The 22,820-nt window shown below is 44.0% G+C and overlaps 4 protein-coding genes across 4 annotated transcripts; 2 read left to right on the top strand and 2 right to left on the bottom strand.

Moving 5' to 3' along the window:
• Positions 1-4,648: 4,648 nt before the first annotated feature.
• Positions 4,649-7,116, top strand: nherf4b (NHERF family PDZ scaffold protein 4b; the record flags this gene model as incomplete). The annotated part of the gene is made up of 9 exons (XM_084449879.1): positions 4,649-4,667; positions 4,847-5,058; positions 5,169-5,373; positions 5,483-5,619; positions 5,694-5,898; positions 5,990-6,186; positions 6,334-6,546; positions 6,712-6,936; positions 7,063-7,116. The coding sequence occupies 9 exons, from the start codon at positions 4,649-4,651 to the stop codon at positions 7,114-7,116; spliced, it is 1,467 nt and encodes a 488-aa protein (XP_084306005.1).
• A 3,818-nt stretch (positions 7,117-10,934) lies between these two features.
• On the top strand, positions 10,935-12,016 carry atp5l (ATP synthase, H+ transporting, mitochondrial F0 complex, subunit g). Its single transcript, XM_084450090.1, has 3 exons — positions 10,935-11,072; positions 11,537-11,697; positions 11,822-12,016. The coding sequence occupies exons 1-3, from the start codon at positions 11,021-11,023 to the stop codon at positions 11,918-11,920; spliced, it is 312 nt and encodes a 103-aa protein (XP_084306216.1). The 5' UTR covers positions 10,935-11,020; the 3' UTR covers positions 11,921-12,016.
• Positions 12,017-12,329: 313 nt separating this feature from the next.
• Positions 12,330-13,440, bottom strand: ift22 (intraflagellar transport 22 homolog (Chlamydomonas); the record flags this gene model as incomplete). The annotated part of the gene is made up of 5 exons (XM_084449359.1): positions 12,330-12,478; positions 12,582-12,784; positions 12,856-12,945; positions 13,044-13,126; positions 13,402-13,440. 5 exons carry the CDS (start codon positions 13,438-13,440, stop codon positions 12,330-12,332), a joined length of 564 nt encoding a protein of 187 aa, XP_084305485.1.
• Positions 13,441-16,493: 3,053 nt separating this feature from the next.
• ftr82 (finTRIM family, member 82) lies at positions 16,494-21,128 on the bottom strand. Its single transcript, XM_084449453.1, has 7 exons — positions 20,436-21,128; positions 18,600-18,695; positions 18,198-18,431; positions 17,822-17,981; positions 17,657-17,713; positions 17,469-17,534; positions 16,494-17,356 (listed from the first exon to the last, which is right to left on the bottom strand). Exons 1-7 carry the CDS (start codon positions 21,024-21,026, stop codon positions 16,836-16,838), a joined length of 1,725 nt encoding a protein of 574 aa, XP_084305579.1. The 5' UTR covers positions 21,027-21,128; the 3' UTR covers positions 16,494-16,835.
• Positions 21,129-22,820: the final 1,692 nt, after the last annotated feature.

Genomic DNA, 22,820 nt, shown 5'->3' on the forward strand with positions numbered 1-22,820 from the left:
AGTAATCTTCATTATAATGCATATAATAGTGTGAGTATATAATCAACGATTGTACAGTGAGTATGTTATGCTGTATAGAAATGTACATATGCACTTTTTGACGTGTTTCTTGCTTTTTTATTTATTTGTATTTAATTTTATTTTTGTATATCAGTGTGAGGAGTGCTGCTTGAAGGTATACGGGGTTAGCAACTGGATGTTGCATGATGATTTTGTAGAATGAACTACAATATACAATTTGTGAACATATACCAGAATGGTATTCCTTCCCAATATCTACTCATAGTACTGAGGGAACAGGAGAACAAGAAGCCTCTCAACAATACTGATCCCTTTGACATTTGATATTAAACATACTCTCCCTTGATATTGATAAATAATCCATCAGTAAAGAGAATGTACGTGTCATATAAATGAACCCCCACTGAAAACAAATAAGTGGATATTAGCATGTGGTTGGGTATCTCTATAAAATGATTAAGATGATCATTTCTAACAATATTATCACTGATCCCCTGGTTGAGTCTTTTGTAATAGAGGGGCAGCAGCGTTTTGTGAAGCTGTCACGAATAGGAGAATACAGTAGCAATAGCAATAGTTGTCCTGCTGTGAATGTTCTCATTTTCACCTGGGGTGTTAACCCCAGATGCATCGTTTCTAGTGTTCATACAGTATTGGGTTTCTGATGTTTGGTTTTCAACTTGCCGTAGCCATGTGCAATAGCCTACCTACAAAAAGGCCTTTTACCTCTGATAGATGGGTTTCAGGGTGAGAGGACAGGGTGTGACATGCCACTGTGGCATAGTCGGAAAAACCTGTTTATGTTGCGTTTTGTTCAGAATAGACCCTGTTTTGGCTCAGCTGTGTACATCACTTTGCACTTTTTCATGCATGGCCCACAATGTCTTGTATCCCTCCAGACTGACCAATGATATGATGGCATAGATGCTGCTGATGACCAATAATGAAATAATAGACTGTTTACATGAAACAGATTACTTTGATTTAGTTTGATTATCATTCTGTTGATATGGTTTTCTCAACTTCAACAATGCAAGCTCTGTGTACTGAACGCTGTTCCGAGGATTATAATAAATTCAACTATTTATAACCTGTTTCTCCGCTCCTGCTCACGGGGTTTGTGTAAATATTTGTTTTTGTTGGAAACCTGTCGCTTGCTTCCGATCTAATAAATGTGTTCTCAAACAAAGCTATAAGAAGGAATGGGGACCAGAGCAGAACAGCTGCTGACATCATCATGTTACATATCAATAGGTAACTGAGCCCTCTGCTGTCATGGAGTCGATACTCACAATAACCTGCCTCTAGACTGTTGTTTTGCAATGAACAGATATTGATAAAAGATTGTTAAAAGATGCATGAAAGACAGTTTGGAAGGTGTTTGTTTTACTATTGACACCAGCATGGGAACATTAGTACTGTTACAGGCTCTGACCGTTCCCTCCTCGGTGTGCTGGCTTGTATTTTCATAACACTGCTCTGTAGTGTGTTCATCTGGTGTCTGTTCAGTCTGTGTGACCTTCACAGCCAACAGAGCCGGACAGCAGCCTTGGATAGAGCGTTTCCACTCTGTCTCTCTTACACACATGCCTATAAAGATTAAACATTAACCCTAGCACTGTCCCTGCGCCACAAGTGGAGAGGGTGGAGTCTCCCGCAGAGTGTAGGAAGACTGAGGGAGAAGATTACTCTCTACATCGCTCTACATCTCTGCTGAGGGAGAAGATCCCTCTCTACATCGCTCTACATCTCTGCTGAGGGAGAAGATCACTCTCTACATCGCTCTACATCTCTGCTGGCCCGCTGGGAAAGAGCAACACCATGAGACAAAGTACAGGTACTAGACTCACACTCTCTAGGCGCTTCTCTGTGTTTCAGTTTTTCCTGTTGTTCCTCATCTTTTCCCATTCATCAGCCTAATCAATAACCTGCATGTTGCTGTTTTAGCTCAGAATGTCTTCTCTAGTCAGTAATCTCTGTCGTTAACGCATCAATTTCTTCATATCCATTTGTTCATATCCAGTGGTACAGTATATCACATTGTGGCTAGACTATTCATTTGTGTTGACGTATGTAGATAGCACATGATGTCATTTTTGGACTAAATAATAGTATGCTCAGGAGATTGTTTTATTCATTCTTTGATAACAGTTTCTTGAAAGAAAAAAAAAAAGCCCAAACGGTCAGAGCATCTGACCAGTGACTGAACGGGCCACTCGACCATCACTGCCTACTGCTGTGTCCTCGAGCAATTAAGATGCTTATCTACAACACTAGCTCAAAACATTGAATTTGCCATTTGCAAAATGACCAAATTGGAAGTACAGTAGTAACTCATCAGAGTCTATGTGTTATTTCTACTGTAACTGCAGTATTAACTGCACCTGTGAAGCCTGAAATCGCTGCCCCTCAAAGGGTGCCATGCCACTGCTCCCAAGCACAGGGAACATGCTGATGTCATAACTCTGATTTGCGGCCTCATCCACCATAGCTGGAGGTTTATGGAGGGAAAAACAAACAGCGCCATCAGCAGAACCACACTGTCTGATGATGTGACCACGCTGCTCAGGGCTCTGTCTGATGATGTGACCACGCTGCTCAGGGCTCTGTCTGATGATGTGACCACGCTGCTCAGGGCTCTGTCTGATGATGTGACCACGCTGCTCAGGGCTCTGTCTGATGATGTGACCACGCTGCTCAGGGCTCTGTCTGATGATGTGACCACGCTGCTCAGGGCTCTGTCTGATGATGTCACCACGCTGCTCAGGGCTCTGTCTGATGATGTGACCACGCTGCTCAGGGCTCTGTCTGATGATGTCACCACGCTGCTCAGGGCTCTGTCTGATGATGTCACCACGCTGCTCAGGGCTCTGTCTGATGATGTCACCACGCTGCTCAGGGCTCTGTCTGATGATCTGACCACGCTGCTCAGGGCTCTGTCTGATGCGTGATGTTTCAAGGTTGCGTTCAGGAGCAAGGCTATACTTCACTGTTTTCACGTGTCACTGGTAGTGTTGGAACGGTATCCTCATGGACACGAGACGGCCTCTATTAACCTGATATCACACAGAATTGTCAACACGTTACACTCCGTTGAGACGGCTGGACCCAGGCTAGGCCTCTATGGCACAATAATTTCAATAGTTTACAGTCATGCTGCAATTAGAATGTTGAACAACGTAGATGTATTTTACCTGTATGCATCCGTGGTATGATTTGATGTTACAGAATGTAACAGTTGCTCTCTGTTGCTATTGAATTTCCTGTACAAGGTGAACTTGTTTGGAGTTCAACACAGAGGAGCATTGCAAATGCCTTTGTACCATTATTTATTTACCACCTTATTCATCAACCTGATGGGGAAACTCAGAGGTGGGGAAATAGGTTAGTTATTAAAGGTTGGCATGCTCAACCTAGGTTGAAATGCTCAACCTTAAATAATGAAACTGTTTCTCCATCTCTGAGTATTCACCTTTCACCCCTAGAGAAAAACAATGATTCATCTGAGAGGTTTGTTTGGGTCGAGTCATCTATAGCGCCTCCCGCTGTGGACTGCTTTATATTGCTTTGGCTGATAACTAGGGTCAACAACCATGTAATTAAAGGCTCACACAGCAATCTCATAGCATTAAAGAGGCTGCTTTAGAGCAGGCAGCACCACAGGCATTCATTAACTAACTGTAAGTTTGAATTTATTTCATACATGTAATACATTTATGTAAAACATTAGTTGCACATGGAAGATGCAGGCTGACCCTACTGTATCTATTTCCTGTTTCATCCAGGTCTGGTGGATGTCATAGAGTTTACAAAGTAAGTATTGTTTTCTTTGTTTGTACCCTTAGTCTATTCTTAGCCACATTCTGACAATTCTTGTCTTCGGCATCATTAATACACCTATGTATTTACCAAGTTGTAGTATGTGCAGTCCTGTAAAGTATTAGTTTACAGAATCAGAATCAGATTTATTTTGCTAAGTAGGTTTGCACCTACGAGGAATCTGCCTTGGCATATTGGCACTAAACAGAGTGCAACAACAAGACAGGACAGTGCAAAATACAATAAAAAAGTGGCAAATACAATATTGTCCACTATACAATACAATCTATAAAACTGTAAAGTGGGTGGGTGGTCGGTGGGGGTCTCGTACCTCACTCATGTAGGCCTTGGGCTTTTTCTTTCTTGTTTTTCACCGGCCCAGCCAAACCAGGCCCATTGAGGAATGAGTCCTGAATATACTGCAGTCTGACAAAACTTGTGTCCATTTCTTGGGTTGAATAAAAACTAAGTATCATCAAAGTACTGCACATTCTGTCCCTGTCTGCGGATCCTGGTAACAGATGTTGAAGTCAGCTTTGCTGGGCTACAGTATGGCTGACTTTTGACACTGCTTGGTTGACAGCTTCAAGACTTTGGGCGCAAGATAAGCCCTCACGTGCACAGATAACTGCACCACAGATTGAACTATTGTAAAAACCTACAGAACAGCATGTGCCGATATTAATACCTCATAATGTTGAAAATCTTTCATATGAATCTCTTTTATTCTTTTATGTTGAAATCCTTAAAATAAATCTCTTCCAGGAAATTCACTTTCAATCCTAAAGAGGGAATAGACAACCCAGCAATGGTGATCTCAGATACAGGTACCCACCCACCCTCCCTCCCTTCCTTCCTTCCTTTCTTTCTTTCTTTCTTTCTTTCTTTCTTTCTTTCTTTCTTTCTTTCTTTCTTTCTTTCTTTCTTTCTTTCCCTCCCTCTCAGACATTCCTCCCTCTCTGAGCTAACAGACTCTAAATGAGTGACCCTTCTCCTTGCTTTCCAGAGTGTGTTTTGGCCCCCACACCGCGCCTTTGTGTCCTCAAGCGTGAAGAAGGCGAGTCCTTTGGCTTCCATTTGCGCATGGAGAGGGACTGCTGTGGTCATGTGATCAGACAGGTGACGAAGTGGGGGGTGGCGGAGCGAAGCGGCCTGAGAGATGGAGATCGGCTTCTGGAGGTCAACGAAGGTTTTGTAGATGGCATCCCTCATGAAGAGGTGAGACAGCCTTAAACACACCTGCATACTAAAGTTTGTAAACAAATATAATTTTCACCCATAAACCTCACTTCCCTCTCTCTCTCTCTCTCTCTCTCTCTGGGGCTCAGGTGGCCAGACGGATAAAGATAAGTGGGCCGCAGCTGTGTCTGCTGGTGCTGGATGGGAAGGAGTATGACCAGGCCGTGTCACAGGGTCGTGACCTCCGGGCCCTGGCCACAGCCCACAGGGGGGCAGGCTGCAGGCAGCCGCGTCTCTACCACATCACCAGAGATACAGACTCCAGCCTGGGCATCAACTTTGTGCCCGTGGAAGGTTAGAGATTCTATTCACCATATTAATTTCTGGAACTGACAATTACATCTTGTCTGGTACCTTAATATCCCTCTGGTTGCTAACTTTGAGTCATATGACCACCCTGTAGGGGAGAAGGGCAAGTTCTCTGTGAGCGTCATAAGTGGGGGTCCGGCTGAGAAGGCAGGGGTGTGTCAGGGAGACCGCCTGGTGTGGATGAACGGAGCGACAGTATCTGACTTCACACACTCTGCCCTTAACAAGATGGTAGGCTGCCCTCTGTACCCTTTGGTTATCAGCCTTGTCGTGACACTGATAAGGAATGATGTGCCCACGTGCAGGTGAAGAAGTGCGGGGACCACATGACCGTCCTGGTGATCGACGGCGAGAGCGAGCAGAGCTACATCCGCAGGGGGATGCCCATTCTGCCCGTCATGGTCGGCGCCCACAACCTGCCCCACACACCCCTGAGACTCCACCTGGTCCCTGGGCCTGAGGGATATGGCTTCCTCCTCAGAGAGGAGAAGACGCCATCGGGGTGCAAAAGTGAGGGAGACACACACACACACACACACACACACACACACTTGTAACTCTGTCACAATTGTAAATCTGAGTGTGATGTTTTCAACTGTAGTTCACATTATGCGTGAGGTGGACAGAGACAGCCCAGCAGAGAAGGCAGGCATAAAGGACGGGGATCTGCTGTTGGAGGTCAACAGGGAGTCAGTGGAGTCCTTAGGACACAAAGACATTGTGGACAGAGTGCGGCAGAGTGGCCAGCAGGTCACCTTCACCACCATCTCTGCTCGTGGACTAGACTTTTATACACAGGTGGGTGAGATCACTTGTCAACCTTGGACAAAAGTTACATACGGCATTCCTTAAATGAAAAGTTCTGGTTTATTAAAACGATGTTATTTATATACAGAATATCTAAAAAGCAAACAATTGTTTTTTCATGTCTTTTTCATCACACAGCTGGGTCTATCTCCTCTCATTTTTTGTGGGAGTAGTGACAGTGAAAAAGAAAAGGAGAGCTTGGTGTCACCAACACCAGATGCAGTGGAGGTCTCAAAGGAGGCTCCATCAGGCCTGCCCAGTCAACAACTCTGTGTCCTCCAGAAAGGACCTCTAGGCTTTGGCTTTAACTTGGGTTGTGTCCAGCAGACTCCAGGGTCCTTCATAAGTCAGGTAGGGCAGACATAGCCTAATGGCCATTGTTCAACAATAAGTTAGCAATAAGCTAACTAACAGATAAGCAAAAGGGTGTTGTCCCTAAACGAAACAGAAAGACGTTCAAACCTGATGAGTAGGAGCAAATAATCACCAATGACTGTGTCTATTCTCCTCCTGTAGGTGGGACTTGGGGGCTCTGGCCATAGAGCAGGACTAGAGGAGGGGGATGTGGTGATTGAAGTTAATGGACAGAATGTGGAGAAGAAATACCTGGAGGATGTGATTGTGCTGGTGAAGGAGGGGGGACATTTTCTTTCTCTCTTGGTTATGAGGAAGAATGACTCCAGAAAGCTAAAACAGAGCCAGACTGCCTCTACCGATGAGAAAGATCTCCATGGCTCTGAGGTAAAAATAATAATAATAATAGTAATTAAATATATATATATATATAATTAGGTATTAGCATAGGTATGTTAATAATATGGTCAATAGATTTCATCATTTGATTTTGATTTTATTTCTCCTTTACAGATGGAAGAAACTGAAAAGCTGAAAGCTGAAACTGAAGTTATATCCGCCCTGTGACTGCAGATGATACGTACCTTGATGGTTCACTACAACGAGCCACACTAAATTGAAACAAACGACAAATGATGTTGAAATTGAAAGAGCGTCTGACATAAAATTTCCTGGAGTGATAATAGATAATAAGTTAAAATGTCAGTCAATTGCAATACTAAAGATCTTTTAAATCATTGTCATTATACACCTTGTATTGCTTCCTTGTGGTCCCATATATAACTTACAGTACTGTGTGGATGTATGGGGAAATATGTATAAAACAAATACTAATACAATCTTCATACTTCAAAATAGTCATAAGCATTGTGAAATTAATAAATAAACAAACAAAGAAATTCCTGTAGAGAATCAACAAACTTACTTTTCATTGAATTAAAGGTTCTGAAATGTAAAAGTGTGGTTGGCTTTAAAACCTTTCAAATTATAAAGAAAACAACTTTACCTTAAAGTATCATTTAAAGTATAAAGTTATAATTTATTATAATTTAATATTAATTTTATTAATAAGAGAGACTGTCAATATGATTGAAGAGGAACGTTCACAAAACAATTAGTGAGGATAAGGAATCCCCAAGGAATTTCCCCTTGGGAACAATAAAGTATATTGTCCAAATCTCAGTTGTGAGTGCATCTATGGAACAGTTGTAAAGAGGAACTGAAAGCATGTAGAACACTCAGTAAGGTAAACACAAACAAACAGTTTCAAAATAATGTATTGAACAAATATGAAAATAAGAAAGAAACACTAGCATATAGGGCAGGGCACAGGATGCATGTTGTTTTTGTTTTGCTTGTCTCGATGATGTTTGATGTGACCTTTTGAAGTAAAATATGATGTTTTGTTAAAAGGGTATAGGCATTATAAGCTATAGCTTCAGCCTACACTGCAGAAATCTTACTTAAGTTGTGGTATTTGAGTATCTGCCTCCTTTGTATGTGTATATAACCTAGCCTGTATGTGTTTATGATTTTGTATACACATGACCTAACTTCTGTTATTGAATGCAGACCGAAAAACATTTCAAATTAAATTAAAGCAAGACAATCTATCTTAGGTTATGGTTGGATATAGTCTAGTCTACTTTCAAACTAAAAACCCTGATCTCATGTGAGATCTGCAGGCGTCTGGGGGGTTCGCAAGCAGCTAATGCTTCACAATGACTAAACGAAAATGAATCAGTTAATTAGATCAGTATTGTAACATAGTTTATGTATTTATCCAAGTTGTTTTACATTTTAATGTATGTAATTTGTGATGTGTCTAGGCTATTTGACTCCCCAAAAATGCAATTTAAAAAAGCATACATAAATAAAAAGCTACATACAAATGCTGGGTTTTGGCGCTACCATTAAATAACTGATTTAGACGCGTTCTGTCCGAGTGAAATTATTTTTCTGAGGTAGTCTTCTTCTGTGGTGGTGGCGGTGCTTTGAAGCTTCAAAGTGTATTAACACTTTGTATTCTGTGTAACGCACCGGGATGTGTGACCATCGGATTTTGTGACCGGTGGTCACACATTTCGGTGATCCCAGATGTCGCTGTATTAACATGCGGAAATCAGTGACCACCGGATCTGGTCACTGATGGTCACAGAATTCCGCATAACACCTGGTTGAATCAGGGCGATGCGAAACCTCCGGTTGAAAATGCGTCGGTTGCTCTGGGAAGAGGGGCCAGCAGCTGATGACACAGTGGAAGTCTGAAGTGCTAACATTAACTATAGTAACAGTACTCCTATATGCTAACATGGATATCTTATCTTATCTTATCACTATAGCTTACAATTAGAATCAGAATCAGAATCAGTTTTTATTATTAAAAAAAAATCTTTATTTAGTTTTTATAATTTGCCACCACCACCGCCTCCTCCTCCGAGCCATGGAAGAGGAGAGAGAGAGAAGAGGACATCTACCTCTCTCTCCCTGACTCTCTCTCAGTGGTCCAGAGAGAGAGAGAGAGGAGAAGGATACCATCTTGACATCTCCTCCTCCCCCCCTCTCTGGCCAGAGAGACGAGAGAGAGAGAGAGGAGGAGATATCAATCTGACATCTCCTCCTCCTCTCTCTCTCTCTCTCTGGCCCACGAGAGAGAGCCAGGGAGAGAGAGGGAGACGCCCCCCTCTCTCTCTCTCTGGCTGCTCTTCCTCTGTCGCTCTCTGGCTTTTATACACCTCCTGGCTCACGTCACAAGGGCGCTCTGTGACGTCACGGTTTGTAAGGCTCTTTTGACAAAACCACTTTGTGTGAGTCATAGTTCTAAAATCACTGTAAATCACTTGATTGGCACTTTCAGACAGGTGTGATGAAAGTGCTATTGCAAATTAAACCAAAAGACTGAGCTGGGGAGCCTACCCACGCGTTTAGCGGCATATCTCAATAAAGACTTTGTTGCCATAAATTAGCTGGCTTATTCTAGCACCCGATTCTAGCAGCGTACCGTTCATAACAACGCAGGCGCCTTCACGAGTATCGTGGATTTGGCGTTAATATTATAATAATATTCTCTCGTTCAAAATAAAGCAACTGCCAAAAGTTAAAAAGTATTTATTGAGATGTGCCGCTAGGGCGTAGGTAGGCTCCCCCTGGTCCAGGGCGATATCCTACAGATAACGCCGTTACTCCCAATGCAATTTACCTATGAACGCGCTTCCTCGGCCCGCTCGTCCGAGTCTACAGACAAAACGTTTTGTTAATCACCAAAGTAAACACATCGGTGGAAAGATGAAAGCCTTTTCTCCGAGGTGGCTACAGTTTGTAGTCTCCCACCTTTCAAATAAAATGCACATTTGTACACTTAAATGTCTAATATCCACAGCGCATCGACTGTCTTCTTCTACCGGCGATTCGGCGCTCTCCGCTTTGTTTAGCCTACTCACTGCTGCCGCCTATGTTGGGGATGATGCATTACATTACATTACATTACATTACATTACATTACATTACATTACATGTTTTATTTACATGTTTTAAATTTTAACATTTGCCATAGTTAATAATTCAGCGTAAATGTTCTCCGGCTAATCAGATACCTCAACGCGAGTCTCTCAACACCATTTAAGATGTAATGCAGGTCTAGGCTCCCCAGAACTCCTGCCCTTTTCTTTTGTAAATAATATTCTCTATTCTCTATTCAATAATCTAATTCTGTCAAAATGTTCCAATATACATTTAGGTTGCAAAATTAGGACTTTATTCGTAGGCATATTTTTGTCATTATTTTTATTAGGCCTACACTGCAAATCTTTAGTGTTAATATTAACTGTAAATTAGAAATTACACACAAAACAGACATGCAGGATTGCTCCTCATTATTACAATTCTGTAACTATGACTTCAAAATTCATTTTAAAACCTAAGTAGCCTAATTTACAAATGTTCTGACCCACTGTGACAAATGTACATTTCCAATAAAGTCAGGGTGGGACTGTAATGTAACAGCATTGTCACGTCATTTAATTACATCGTAGTTACGGATTTCAGCAGCAGTGACGGCTCCGTTCCCTTACAGTCTCCCTGAGGTCGGTTGTTTTGGTTATTTCGCGACTGTATAGGCACGTGTCAGCTAGGTCCAATGTGTCCCGTCGGCTTTACGCACTGTGCTAGTAGGGATGTACTGATTTTCACTTAATTCAGTATGATCAATTTTGTACATCTAAAGAGATAACATAACATATGTGTGTGTGTGTGCGTGAAAAATAGTGCTAGCAAACGCATGATGAAGAGAGCAGTAACTTTTTCCACTGCAGTGCACCTGTAATAGGAGGTCGTTAGCTCAGTGGTCGTTACATAAAGGGCAGTTGAGATTCAGGCAGTAGTTCGGACAGCTATAGGATTGGGTCCTTCTAGTTGGAGGTGACATTCAGTCGCGGACCAAGTAGCCGGAAAAACTCACTCAAACAAATCCAACATGGCACAGGCAGTGCAGAAATTGGTGGCCAAAGTACCTACATTGGTCGGCGGTAAGTTTATTCCTGATAAGAAACGTACGTTATTGAAAGAACAGCTGCATATTTGCTAACGATCCGCCAGTGACTCGCGTGGCCTTGTGTTGTGAGGACGCACACAGCACCTGGGACAGCTTAGCTAGCAAGCTCACTAGCGCTTTTAGCAAGTTAAATAGTATTACAAGTCAACAACTTACTGAGATAGTACTGTCGTCAGCAATTCAAGCATTTAATATTATACAGTCAGTATATACTAAGCTAACTATCAATGCAAGTGACAAGTAGCTAACGATAGCTAGCTAGCTACCATTAGCTAGCTAACTGTTACGCAGCCTAGTGACAGTGGCACTGCCTGTCTGGAATGGCTGTCTTCTAGGGGATAGATAATTCAAAGTAACCATCAGGGATCCTGGGCTCAAGTATCGTGTTGTATAGGCCTATTCTTCTTAAATAACATTGCACCACTGTTTTTGTTTCAGCCGCTGTCACCTACTCTAAACCCCGGCTAGCAACCTTCTGGTATTATGCCCGCGTCGAGCTTGTGCCACCATCCCCTTCCGAGATTCCCAAGGCCATCGGTGGTCTTAAAGACATCGTCAAGGGCTTCCAGACTGGACGTCTGGGACAAACTACAGTTAAGGTGAGCAGAAAGTATAATGCAAATGATACGTTGTGGTGATCTGCGTGCACGATTGGAAACTGGATTGTCTTCTTTGAATGCCCTAATTGTGATCACAAGCATTGATCATCATTTTGTTTCACAGGATGCTGTGAGGAATGGTCTGGTTGCTACTGAAGTACTGATGTGGTTCTACATCGGAGAGGTGATTGGGAAAGGAAGTCTTATTGGATACAATGTTTAAAACATGGACTGTCCTGGCACTTTTTGTTCTTCTGAGTGTTGTTTGCTCTCAACTTCCAGTTCCAAACTCTAGGGATCCAATTAATAAATAAATGTCTATTGTTTAAGAAGTATAACATGTGTCTTTTACATATCTCCAGGTACACAAAATGTTTTCTGATTTATTTGAGTAATTTGCTGACAAAGTATTACATAAACAAAGTGTAGTTATTCACTTAAATATCACATTTCAGAAGCTTGCTGTAGCACCTCAACTCAAATATGCCACCTGCACCAGCCTCACTGTTGGCTTTCCTGCCACCAGCTTCACTGACTTATATCTGATTAGTAACAATCCATTTGAAGACTGTAAACATATGGGGCATACTGAGAACAGTATTAGACACTTGCCGGGCAATTCAGACACCGTATTAGGTTAAGATTGACATCTCCTCTCGTTCTCGGCTCTCTGACAATGTATGTATAACATTTTCCAAGTATCTCCGGAACGCTTGCCTGGTGTCCTCTGGCTCCTCTTCTAAGTTAGAGTGAATGAGCGGTAGCCTGCTCAAATGTGAGGCTACACACAGAAAGGAAACAAGCAAAGGTTAAAGGCACATATTGTTATATTACTAATGCCAGAACCTAACCGTTTGGAAAACTTGTAGAAGGTAACTGCTAACCTAGTGGTGGCCGTGCATTATCTGCTCCACTGCCAGGCTTGTGGTGAGCCATCAGAAGACACTGGCTGTCCTGCAGCCCCTGAGAGGAGATGAAAGCCGAGTGCCATGTTTCTATTTCTTCCAAGTGGCTTGGAATGTCCGGATTAAACACAATGACCACCCCGTTGGAGTCTTTCATCAAGGCTGGCCAGCAGGATTCAAACCTAATAATAACATACAAGTTAGTGGAGGGCAGTGCATTTTACTAGTGCTTAGAAGAAATATTTGCCCTTACTTGAAATTTCCACCACAGTCCCACAGTTCCACCTCGCAACTTGAGTGTTTGTCACCGCTGCCTTCATTTTGGGTTTCAAATTCCAATATCCTAGAGACAACAAACTTAGGTTAAACAGAAATGACCTCTTCCTTAGATATGAGATAAAAGAAGGCTCAGTCCAAACGAGGGGCTGCAGCTCCACTTACCTGACCCCTTGAGTGGGATTGTACTCGCCACCGACGGTCTCCACTGTGTCAGAAAGGAAGTTTGACAGTACCGTTTTCCCACTCTGAAACATGAGAATTATTTTAAAGCATTTTCAAACTTAGTGACTAGCCTTCCCACACTGAGACACGTGTTGCCGCACTTTCCACTAAAGGGTCAGTAGCTAAACGTTTCGCTGCAAGTCTGCTTCAGTCTGAAATAAGCAAGGGGAGCCATGCAGACGCGACATGACAACCTGACTGATGGCTTTTGCTGCATTTGTCTGGGAAGTGGAGAGGTGGGAGACACGGGCTAACAGATACTGTTATGTCCTTTTGCTCCGTCAGTCACCTTTCTTACCTCACTCGGTCCAATTAGAATAATCTTTGCTTTGAACATTGTCACGTTGTCTCGTTATTTTGTGTCGATTAACGTGCGTGAGATCTGATGAAAACAAGATGTGTATGGTAAGCTGCTAGCTGCTACACTGTATAGTTAGCGTTGTACTTTCTAGCTAGCTAACGTTCATTTGCTTGCTAGCTAACTGGCTAGCAACGTTTATTGTGAATGTTTATGATGCTACGCGATAATAGCACAGTTTAGAGCGCATGAATAATCTAAGCTCGCTATCCGAGCAGGCCCTATCTAGTTTAGGAAGCACTAGCAGTAGCAAATGGCTCTAGTGCGTAAACATCACTTTCGTCTCTATGGTTTCCAGGAGGGAGGAGAGGAGGTCATTTGACGCACAACGTAATAACGTCTCGCGTCACCAGCCGTTATATTATACCTCCATGGTCACCAGGCTCTCGGTTTTTATTCAGTTCATTTCCGGTCTAGAGCGCGCTGGTATCCTGTCATACAAATGCCGAATTGAGCAGCCTAGTTTCGCCACTCGCTACAAATTAGAATAAAACACGAACATACCAAACGAAGTACCCTATTCCAGAATACGTTATTGCCGTATTGCATCGTAGGTTTATGGGTAGGCCTGTTTTTAGACAGGGGGATTACTATCCGCTTAGACTGGAAACCACCATTACAAAGCAAATATCATGCCCCAGGCTACGTAACATTCAGTCAAATTCAAAGCAGACTACTGCTCTATTTTCTTGATGATCCAATTCTTCACCACTTCCAAAACACAGACGGTCTGCCTTTTGTGTGTGGACAAATCATTTAAAAAGACACAGCTGAGATAAGATTTAGCCTACATTCTACCAGCAGAGGGCATTATACACAAAGGTAAGCATTATGGGATATGAATGGAAATCCCATTGTGAACAATCAAAGGCTTTTGCAACAGGTGCGTTTGTGACTAGCTTTAAGATTTGGTTACATTTGCGGGATCAAAAGGGGGACACAGGCCTTAATGAAGATGATGGCCGTGGGGAAGAATCTGCCTCTGTAGCGTGCAGACGTGGTCCTGATGGGCCACAGCCTCCTGCCTGAGGGGAGGGGCATGAAGAGATTATGGCCGGGGTGGGAGGGGTCGGCCATAATCTTCCTGGCCCCTTCAGGGTCCTGATGTTGTGCAGGACCAGGAGGGAGGGCAGGTTGCCGCCGATCACCTTCTCGCGGCTTGGATGATGCACTGCAGTTTTGCCCTGGCCTTGGCTGTAGCGATGGTGTACCAGATGGTGATGGAGGAGGTGAGGATGGACTCAATGATGGAGGTGTAGAAGATTACTGTACCATCATTTCCTTTGATAGTCTGAATTTCTTCAGCTGCCTCAGGAAGTACATCCTCTGCTGCGCCTCCTTTGTGAGGGAGCTGGTGTTTTTCTCCCTTTTGAGGTCCCGGGAGATAGTGGTGTCCAGGAGTCAGAGATGTTTTTGCCCAGCTTCACATTTCACATAGATTCAAACAAATTCAAAACAACGAGTCTGTCGACAGGTGGGAGATCGACTAGAGTCCCGGTGCGGCCAAAACAACCTGAAGCTCAACGCTCTCAAGACAGTGAAGCTGATTGACTTTAGAAAGAACCTGCCTACTCCAATCACACTGAATGAAACCTCAGTGACCACTGTTGACTCCTTCCTCTTCCTGGGCACCATCATCTCCCAGGAAAGCACAGCGGAGGATTCCTGAGGCAGCTGAACAAATTCAACATGCCAAAGGCAATAATGATACTCTTCTACACCTCCATCACCATCTGGTTCTCCGCAGCAACAGACAGACAAGGGCAGACTGCAGTGCATTGTCAATCCGCTCCACTGAAAGGGTGACCGGCTGTAGACTGCTATCCCTACCGGACCTGCACGCCTCCAGGATCCTAAAACGGGCCGACCCCTGCCATCCCGGTCAACAAGAACAGCATCTTTCCCATGGCCATCAGACTCATTAACAATGCTCATATCCCCCACAATGCCCCCCCCCCCCCCCCCCCCCCACTGACTTTATACCACTTGCACATGACCTCTGATTGTCCCACGTACCGCAATGGCACACACATTGCACACACTGTACACAAAACATAGCTCATCTATCACACTACACTCTGCACACACACACTGTACATACTCACCACTCTTCATGCTGTATATATTACGGAAATTGCATTTGTGCCTCCCTTTTGAACAGTATATCATATTTTGTATATTGCACTGTTTTGTATTTGCACAGTTTTTTTGTATTTCGTTTGCACTGTCATGTCTTCACTGTCCTGTCCTCCACCCTGTCCTTATAAGTCATCTGCAACAGCGTTTGCCATTACTCAAGTCAAATTCCTAATATGTGTGAACCATATATGGCCAATAAAACGAATGTTTTCAAATGAGTGCCCTTGCTGCGTTCAAATGGAATCTGGCAAACCGGTTGGCATTGTGGACGAGAGCAGAACGGTAAAATTCGGTGACGGTAGACGGCCAAAGTTCAAATATTTTAACTTTTTGCCGTCCTCCGCAATGTAGAGCCGGATGTCAGATAGCTCCCTCCCAAAAGGACAATCAAAAGAAAAGAGAAAAGCTGCATCTTATAGCTACACGCATTACTAGAATCATTGCATAACGTAATAGATACGAAATAATCGTATTTTATTTTATTCCATTCTTTGTAAACAACATATCGTCATGAGTTTTGCCGTCCTGCTATTCATGGGATTTTTCCCGTGCCGTGACCGTCTGTGTTTGGTTACAGTAAACCCATGGGGCCTGCCTTTGCTGATAGTCAGCTAAAGTTTAAATAATATTTATGTTTTGTTTATGTAGGCTAAACAGGCCATTACCCTAAGTCCTTAAACTGTTTAGGCTATAGCCTAACTCTCACATCACCCAGATTATTCAGGTCATGAATAATATCTAGTTTGATTTAATGGCTGAGACAAACTCATTGTGTGCAGTTTGTAGGCTATTATTACCTCAATAAAGTAATTTTCTTTGAAACGGGTTATATAGATACTGCAATGGAAGGGGGATTTAATAGTGCAGATGAAAGGATACACCCAATTTTTTGATTCAACTTTATTGAAAAATTACAACTATTATTCAGTAATTATTATAAGTACACTGATATACTGTATAGCCATTACTGGCCCTTGTGTAGATAAATAGTAGGCAAATTGTAGGCTTTTTGCACAGGACCTAATAAAGAGAACATAATAAAGAATATCTGGGTCAGAGATGAAAGTTAAGATTACAGTACATAACAAAACAATATTCCAGACTCTCTCTAATTGTTAGCAAATTCACATCTGGGAAATCTTACAGAGTTTCAAATAACATCTGAACAAGTATTAAAAAATAAAGTATGGTAAACAAAAAAAAATCATCAATGCATCACAGGGATATCTAAATGTTCATTTGAGTTGACAGATCTTGACTGAGGTTCCAACTCCAAAGCCAGGATAGAGAGGCTCAACAAAGGTGGTCTCGAACCTGTGCAGGAGGGTCATGGTGTTGCCTATACTGAAGAAGGCCAGGACCCCTGCACTATGGTCCAGGTAGACCCCTATCCTGGGGGAGTGGGGGGCATTGATGGCCTTGTCCACCCTGTTGTGCCAGGCTGAGTAGCCCGTGTCAGAGCACAGTAGACTCCAAGACTTATCATTATAGCCCAGCAGGCACAGAGAGCCTTTGCCCTTGCGGCTGATGCCTTTGTAGGCCACTCCCATGGAGAACTCCCCGCTCCACTCTATCTCCCAGTAGAAGCGACCGCCAGACAGGGCTTCGCGACACAACACCTGGGCGAAGCTGTCGAACCTCTCATGGCTCTCGCTGTAGGGCTGCAGCTCCCTGGTCCGGATCACCTTCCTGCTGCTGTCAGAAAGGTGCAGCTCCTTGTAGGCGGTGTTGGCGTCCAGTCTGAGCTGGCAGAAGTCTAGACACCAGGTGAAATGTGACAGGCTCAACATTAGACGCCTATGTGGCAACACGTTTGATTGAACAGATTAAGGTGAGAAGACGGTAGGATTCATTTAGGAGGTACTTACACTTCAAAAAATCAGCTCTGCTTTTGGGCTCCGGAGGTGGAGCACTGTCCACTGTAACTTCTTTCACTAGAGACGAATCACATATGTTATCTTCAAAACAACAACTAACATTTAGTAGCCTTTAAAAAGGGCTTGGCATAAACAGGTGGCACCATGGCTCGGAGTGGTGATTTTAATGGAATACAAACCCCTGCTGCTTCTTTCTCTGACCCGGCTTTCTGTTGTATAAACAGGAACCTCATTGACTGTAACAGGTAAGAGAGACGAGGTAAGATTAGCAACACATCTCCACTTCATTTTCTTTGTTACTAACAACAGTGCTGTATTTATTCTGCTGGTAGGTATATAGGTACCTGACTTGGAGATCTTCTGCAGTTCCTCTCTGCCAATCTCCTCCAGGCGTTCTTTGATCTCTGCCACAGCTTTCCTGGCAGCGCCAAACGAGAAATCTGGATTCACCGTGACTCGGGGTATAAATCCATCATCCGTGGGAGTGCACAGATAGTTGAAATTCTGAAAATCAAAGGTCACTGTGAATAAGCACGTTCCACAAACAACAAGCACGGCAGAGACACGCAGCCATTCGAATTATAGTCAGACTTTATGCTTCCTGAAGAAACATCATAATACTCCTCCACATCGCTAGAGCAGTGATCCAGCATCCTTGGCAAAGCAAATATCGGAGCTCGCGGTATGTTTGCTCTGTGGATGTGAAGCTGAATTTCTCACCTGCAGGAAGTGGATGTGGTCGTCGGTGCTGTACAGCTGTTTGAGGCCGGCCTCTTTCTTCTTCAGCTCATCAATCTCCTGCTCCAGCCTCTCCACCAGGCCCTCGGCCTGGTTGAACGCAGCCTTCTCATTGATGCCAATCAGCTTGGTGACCTCTGACCTCATCCTCTCGATGGAGCGGATCATGTCCTCAAACATCTTCTCACTTTCTGCCATGGCTCTCTGCGCAGAGCTCTGGTCAGAACACAGGGAAGTTAGTTTCAACCCAAACATACAACCGAAATATACATACATATATATATAAACATATATATATATATATTTCTCAACATGTTTGATGGTCAGAATATGTGACGAGATAAATATTGATCAATATCTGCGTGAGAGAGAGGTCTTTCTTACCTTTAGAGAGTCCACTGCAGTCCTCAACTCCTCTAGCTCCTTGACCCTCTCCTGACATTTCTGCCTGATCTCAGCTTGGGCCACTCCCAGCAGTTTCTGGTGGGGTTGGGAAAGAGAATCATTAACAACATGATGACCACAATTTAACATTCAGCAGCCTTCATGTTTTGTATTCATGTGGCACAGATCATAATTGTGCAATCACACTTATTACTGTAACTATGCCCTAACCCTTTTGGTTTGATTATCTTGTGTTATCCAGTGGTTTATTCATGACAACAGTGTTATCTCAAGAGCGCCACGTCGGATTATGCCAACCAGATTTGGATAATAAGACGACATTGTGTGCTGCGGTGATGAATCTTTCCTTGTGTGTCAGTAATAGATAGGGACATATTGTGCATTCTTAAATAACCAGCAACACATCTTTCGATTTATGTTTCGCTATTATAGAGTCATTGTGATTAACTTATAAACCGAATCGTAAGGATCTACTAAGTTTGTCCAACTTGATCTCAGAAGGAGGGGAACCAGGGCTGTAGGAATCTGAGTCATGTCAGGAATGTGAGACTTCCACTGCCTGACTTCTAAAGAGATGTATCAAGGTGCTCCCGTCCTGGCCTATAGAGAGCTGTGAGGGGTTCTAATTCAGTCTTTACTCAAGCCCACCGCAGACCCATTCTTCAAGATAAGCTTAAGGAATGTGAGGAATCTGTGGGGAGGGGGTGGGGAGGGGTGGGGGTGGGGGGGTAGGGAGAGAGGGAGTGGAGTGTGAGAGAGGAGTAGTCAGCCGTGGGAGACTCAGGTTGTAAATCAGAGGATGAGAAGAACCAGACGGTCCATTCTCCACTCCATTCCCAAGAGCCTGAATTATGACCTTATCTCTCTTCTAAAAACGTTGTCTCTTATTACTCAAATGATGTCATACATGTTGAGTTGCGATAATCAGTAGACATTATAATCCTACATAATCTTAACATTTCTCCGAATGATTCATTTGTTCATTCCCCTATCAATATACAGTAGCTTTTGACCCAGAACTCTACTTTGCTGACAAACCATGCATTTGAATGGGGGCTCATCTAAATGCAGTGGCTCGTCATGGTCACAAGCTCCGTGTTTATTGTTGGTTCGTGACCAGGAGATACTGCAGCATTCCAGTATCACCTCCAGCTCCTCCCACAGGTGGGGTCCAGCTCAGGAGAATGGAGGCTCTGTAGTAGCATATCTGTGCTAGTTTCTCTCTCACCCCACCAGTATGCACAGCTGTGACGTGACAAGCTTAGAGGAGTTTTCAGCACTGATTATAAAGACATTCCTCTAGCAACGTAAGGTCTAATCAGAGTCCCGTACTTGTTTTGGCGGTGAATGTGGCCAGAGTAGCTGATAACGGTGAGCTGGGTCAAAGTACAAACTGTAGTGATAGGAGTGGGGGTTGAGAATACTACATGTCTGCCTTAACTCACATTCCCAACCCGCACCTACCTCTCCCAATTATTGCTCCCCACGTCTCTATCCCATGCCTCCCTTCTGACTAACCGCCAAGAGATGTTCTCAACGGGAGAAATGTGTCTTTTAAAAGGCCTTGGTGAATAAACCTTTAGTCGGTTAACCTTTGAAACTGCAACGCTCGCTGTGGTTATTGTGCATCTCAGGGCGGATCAGGGAAGTGGTTCCTGGCTTATGATTGAGTGATTTGTCACACTGTCAGTTCCTGCTCGAGTTTTGTCACAGTAAATACAATGTGATTGTATTTCATTCTATTTAGGTCACACTGACAGTGCAGTTTGCACATGGAAGCCGGATACTGAGAGAGGATGTGTGATTGCTTCTTACCTGTTTCTCACTCCTCTCTGCCTCGGCTGAGACGATGTCGTGGCCCTTGTGCTCGCTGACTGTGCAGATAGCACAGATACACATCTGGTCGGTGCGACAGAACAGCTCCAGGGACTTCTGGTGCTGGGGGCAGATCTTTCGGTCCAGGTTCCCTAGCTCGTCCACCAGCTTGTGTCTCTTGAAGGTGGCCGACTCGTAGTGGGGCTTCAGGTGCTTCTCGCAGTAGGAGGCCAGGCAGTTCAGACAGGACTTGACGGCCTTGAGCTTCTTCCCAGAGCAGAAGTCGCAGGGCACGTCGGCCGGGCCGGCGAAGCTGTTCACGGGCGACGTGTTGAGGTTGAGGCTCAGACCCGTCTTCTTGATTTTCTCAGCCACCTTGGTTAGCATAGTGTTGGGCCTCAACACAGGCCTCTGGGTGAAGGTGATCTTGCACTGAGGGCAGATGTAGATCCCTGTGTAGTCGGCCTCGTTCCAGTACCCACTGATGCAGTCCATACAGAAACTGTGGCCACAGGGGATAGCCACGGGGTCCCTTAGTAGGCCCACGCACAGAGGGCAGCTGAAGTAATCCGGAGACATTGGCTCAGCCATCGTCACACACAAACACACTCAGACAAACCTGCAAAACCAGAGTGAGAGAGAGAGAGAGAGTGGCAGACAGAGCCAGCTACCAGTGCGCCAGGGAGCACGTCCTCCACGAGAGTGTGGTACAGTCTGCCAGAGACAGGACCTACTTGTATTTCTGAATTCCAGGAGTTATTGATTGAAAGCAGGCTAGGCCCTCCCCCTGAGCCGGGAGTGTGTCGAGCTCAGCCCAGTTCAGATAAACAGGTTGAGCGAAGGCTGCAGAGAGAGAGAGGGAGAGAGAGGGAGAGAGAGGGAGAGAGAGGGAGGGAGAGAGAGAGAGAGAGAGAGAGAGGGAGTGGGCGGGCTGGAAGGAGGGGAATAAAGGAAAGGCTGAGCCTTGTGGAATGAATGAGTTGTAGTTGCACACGCTGAGGTGATATCTCAGAGGTGAGGTGATATGTCAGAGAATTAACCTTCTCAGTTTTGTTGTGTTTTTAACCTGACGTGTCAGAGGACAAACTACACTACAGGCTGAGTTTGTTAGTCGTTCTTTATTTATTTTCAGTCATTCTTTATTTATTTTCAGTCATTCTTTATTTTCATAGTCATTCTCATTTGAGAAACATACTTGCAGTTGTTACAGTTTAAGCGTATGGCTACTGTGCTGTACATTAGTAATCCAGTTGAACAGACTCAAATTGAAACTCATAGAAGCGAAGGTTTTGTTGGGGATAAGAGTCCACCCACTAAACAAACAAGATAGGCGACTCAGACCACAAACATGGGTCCAGGGACATTTCAGCACAGATCTAGCTACATTTGTGTCCCAAAAACAAATAGCCTCTCCAGCAGATGTTTGAATTGCTACAGGTGTCATCAGTTTGACTTCAGGTCAAGAGGTCAGGTCAACTGCAGCCAGTTAAACCAGTCTCGTTGTTTTTACAGGTGTATACTCACTGTAGTGGCAGCTAAAACATTTCAAAACCTTTCTGTTCAACCAAGGCTGACGACCTAGCAGTTCAGTCTCAAACCGACAGAGGGAGAGAATCTCCGTTGAAGCACGTAGTTGTCACCCTCTCTTTGTCCTCGGACAGGCTGTCTTTGTGAGATATCGATTGGCCTTGAGAGCTCTCACCTCAGTTGAAACCTCTGGATGAATGGGTATTAACTGCTGACGTCATGCCCCCTCATTTGCATTTCAAACTATGGGTGTGACATTTTGTCAACTGTTTCTCCCTCACTTGTTCAGAAGGATTGTTGCAGAATCGCATCTTATCTAATAAGTTTGGTGCAGTTATGTTGTTTTTCCCAGGCTTCAAACTGAACTTCAACAGTGATCGTTCAATCCAACCAATCACAGGGCTACAGTTAGGCACCAACCTGTTGCGCAAAGTGTGTTCAGCCCCTCCCTCATTATCTTGCATCACTTCAAAGATAGTTTCGTCTCTCTCCATGTTTGGTCAGGTTTCTGATAAGCCTGTTTCCCTTCTTCTCCTTTTTCTGTATGAATCTGATGCCAGGAAGATAGATTGATATGTACTTTATTTATCCCAGAGCGGAAATTATTGAAGACCTCCTGTGACAATGGCACTTACAGTAGTGTGTCTACTGATTAACCACCTGTGAGAGAGGAGAGGTGGGCCCTTGTAGGCCCTTGTTTTAACCCTTGTAGGCCCACCAGTGTGATAACACAGAAAAAGCCTACAGAATAGAAATCGAGGCTCAGGACACAACACAGTATCCTCTGTTGCAATATTTAATGACAATGCAAGAATAAGACCTTATTCTGTTGGCTGGCTGTTTTCATGAGTGTTTTAA

This window comes from Borostomias antarcticus (genome assembly GCF_949987555.1).
Source record: "Borostomias antarcticus genome assembly, chromosome: 15".
Taxonomy (NCBI): domain Eukaryota; kingdom Metazoa; phylum Chordata; class Actinopteri; order Stomiiformes; family Stomiidae; genus Borostomias; species Borostomias antarcticus.

Bases quoted from the DNA above. Each gene is read 5' to 3' on its own strand.
- ftr82 (XM_084449453.1), bottom strand. From the start codon at position 21,026: ATGGCTGAGCCAATGTCTCCGGATTACTTCAGCTGCCCTCTGTGCGTG. The intron at 18,432-18,599 runs GTAAGAAAGACC...TGTTCTGACCAG, and splicing joins CTGCAGTGGACTCTCTAAAG to AGCTCTGCGCAGAGAGCCAT. The intron at 17,357-17,468 runs GTAAGTACCTCC...CCTGGTGTCTAG, and splicing joins CAGAGCTGATTTTTTGAAGT to ACTTCTGCCAGCTCAGACTG.
- atp5l (XM_084450090.1), top strand. From the start codon at position 11,021: ATGGCACAGGCAGTGCAGAAATTGGTGGCCAAAGTACCTACATTGGTC. The intron at 11,073-11,536 runs GTAAGTTTATTC...TTTTTGTTTCAG, and splicing joins AGTACCTACATTGGTCGGCG to CCGCTGTCACCTACTCTAAA. The intron at 11,698-11,821 runs GTGAGCAGAAAG...TTTGTTTCACAG, and splicing joins TGGGACAAACTACAGTTAAG to GATGCTGTGAGGAATGGTCT.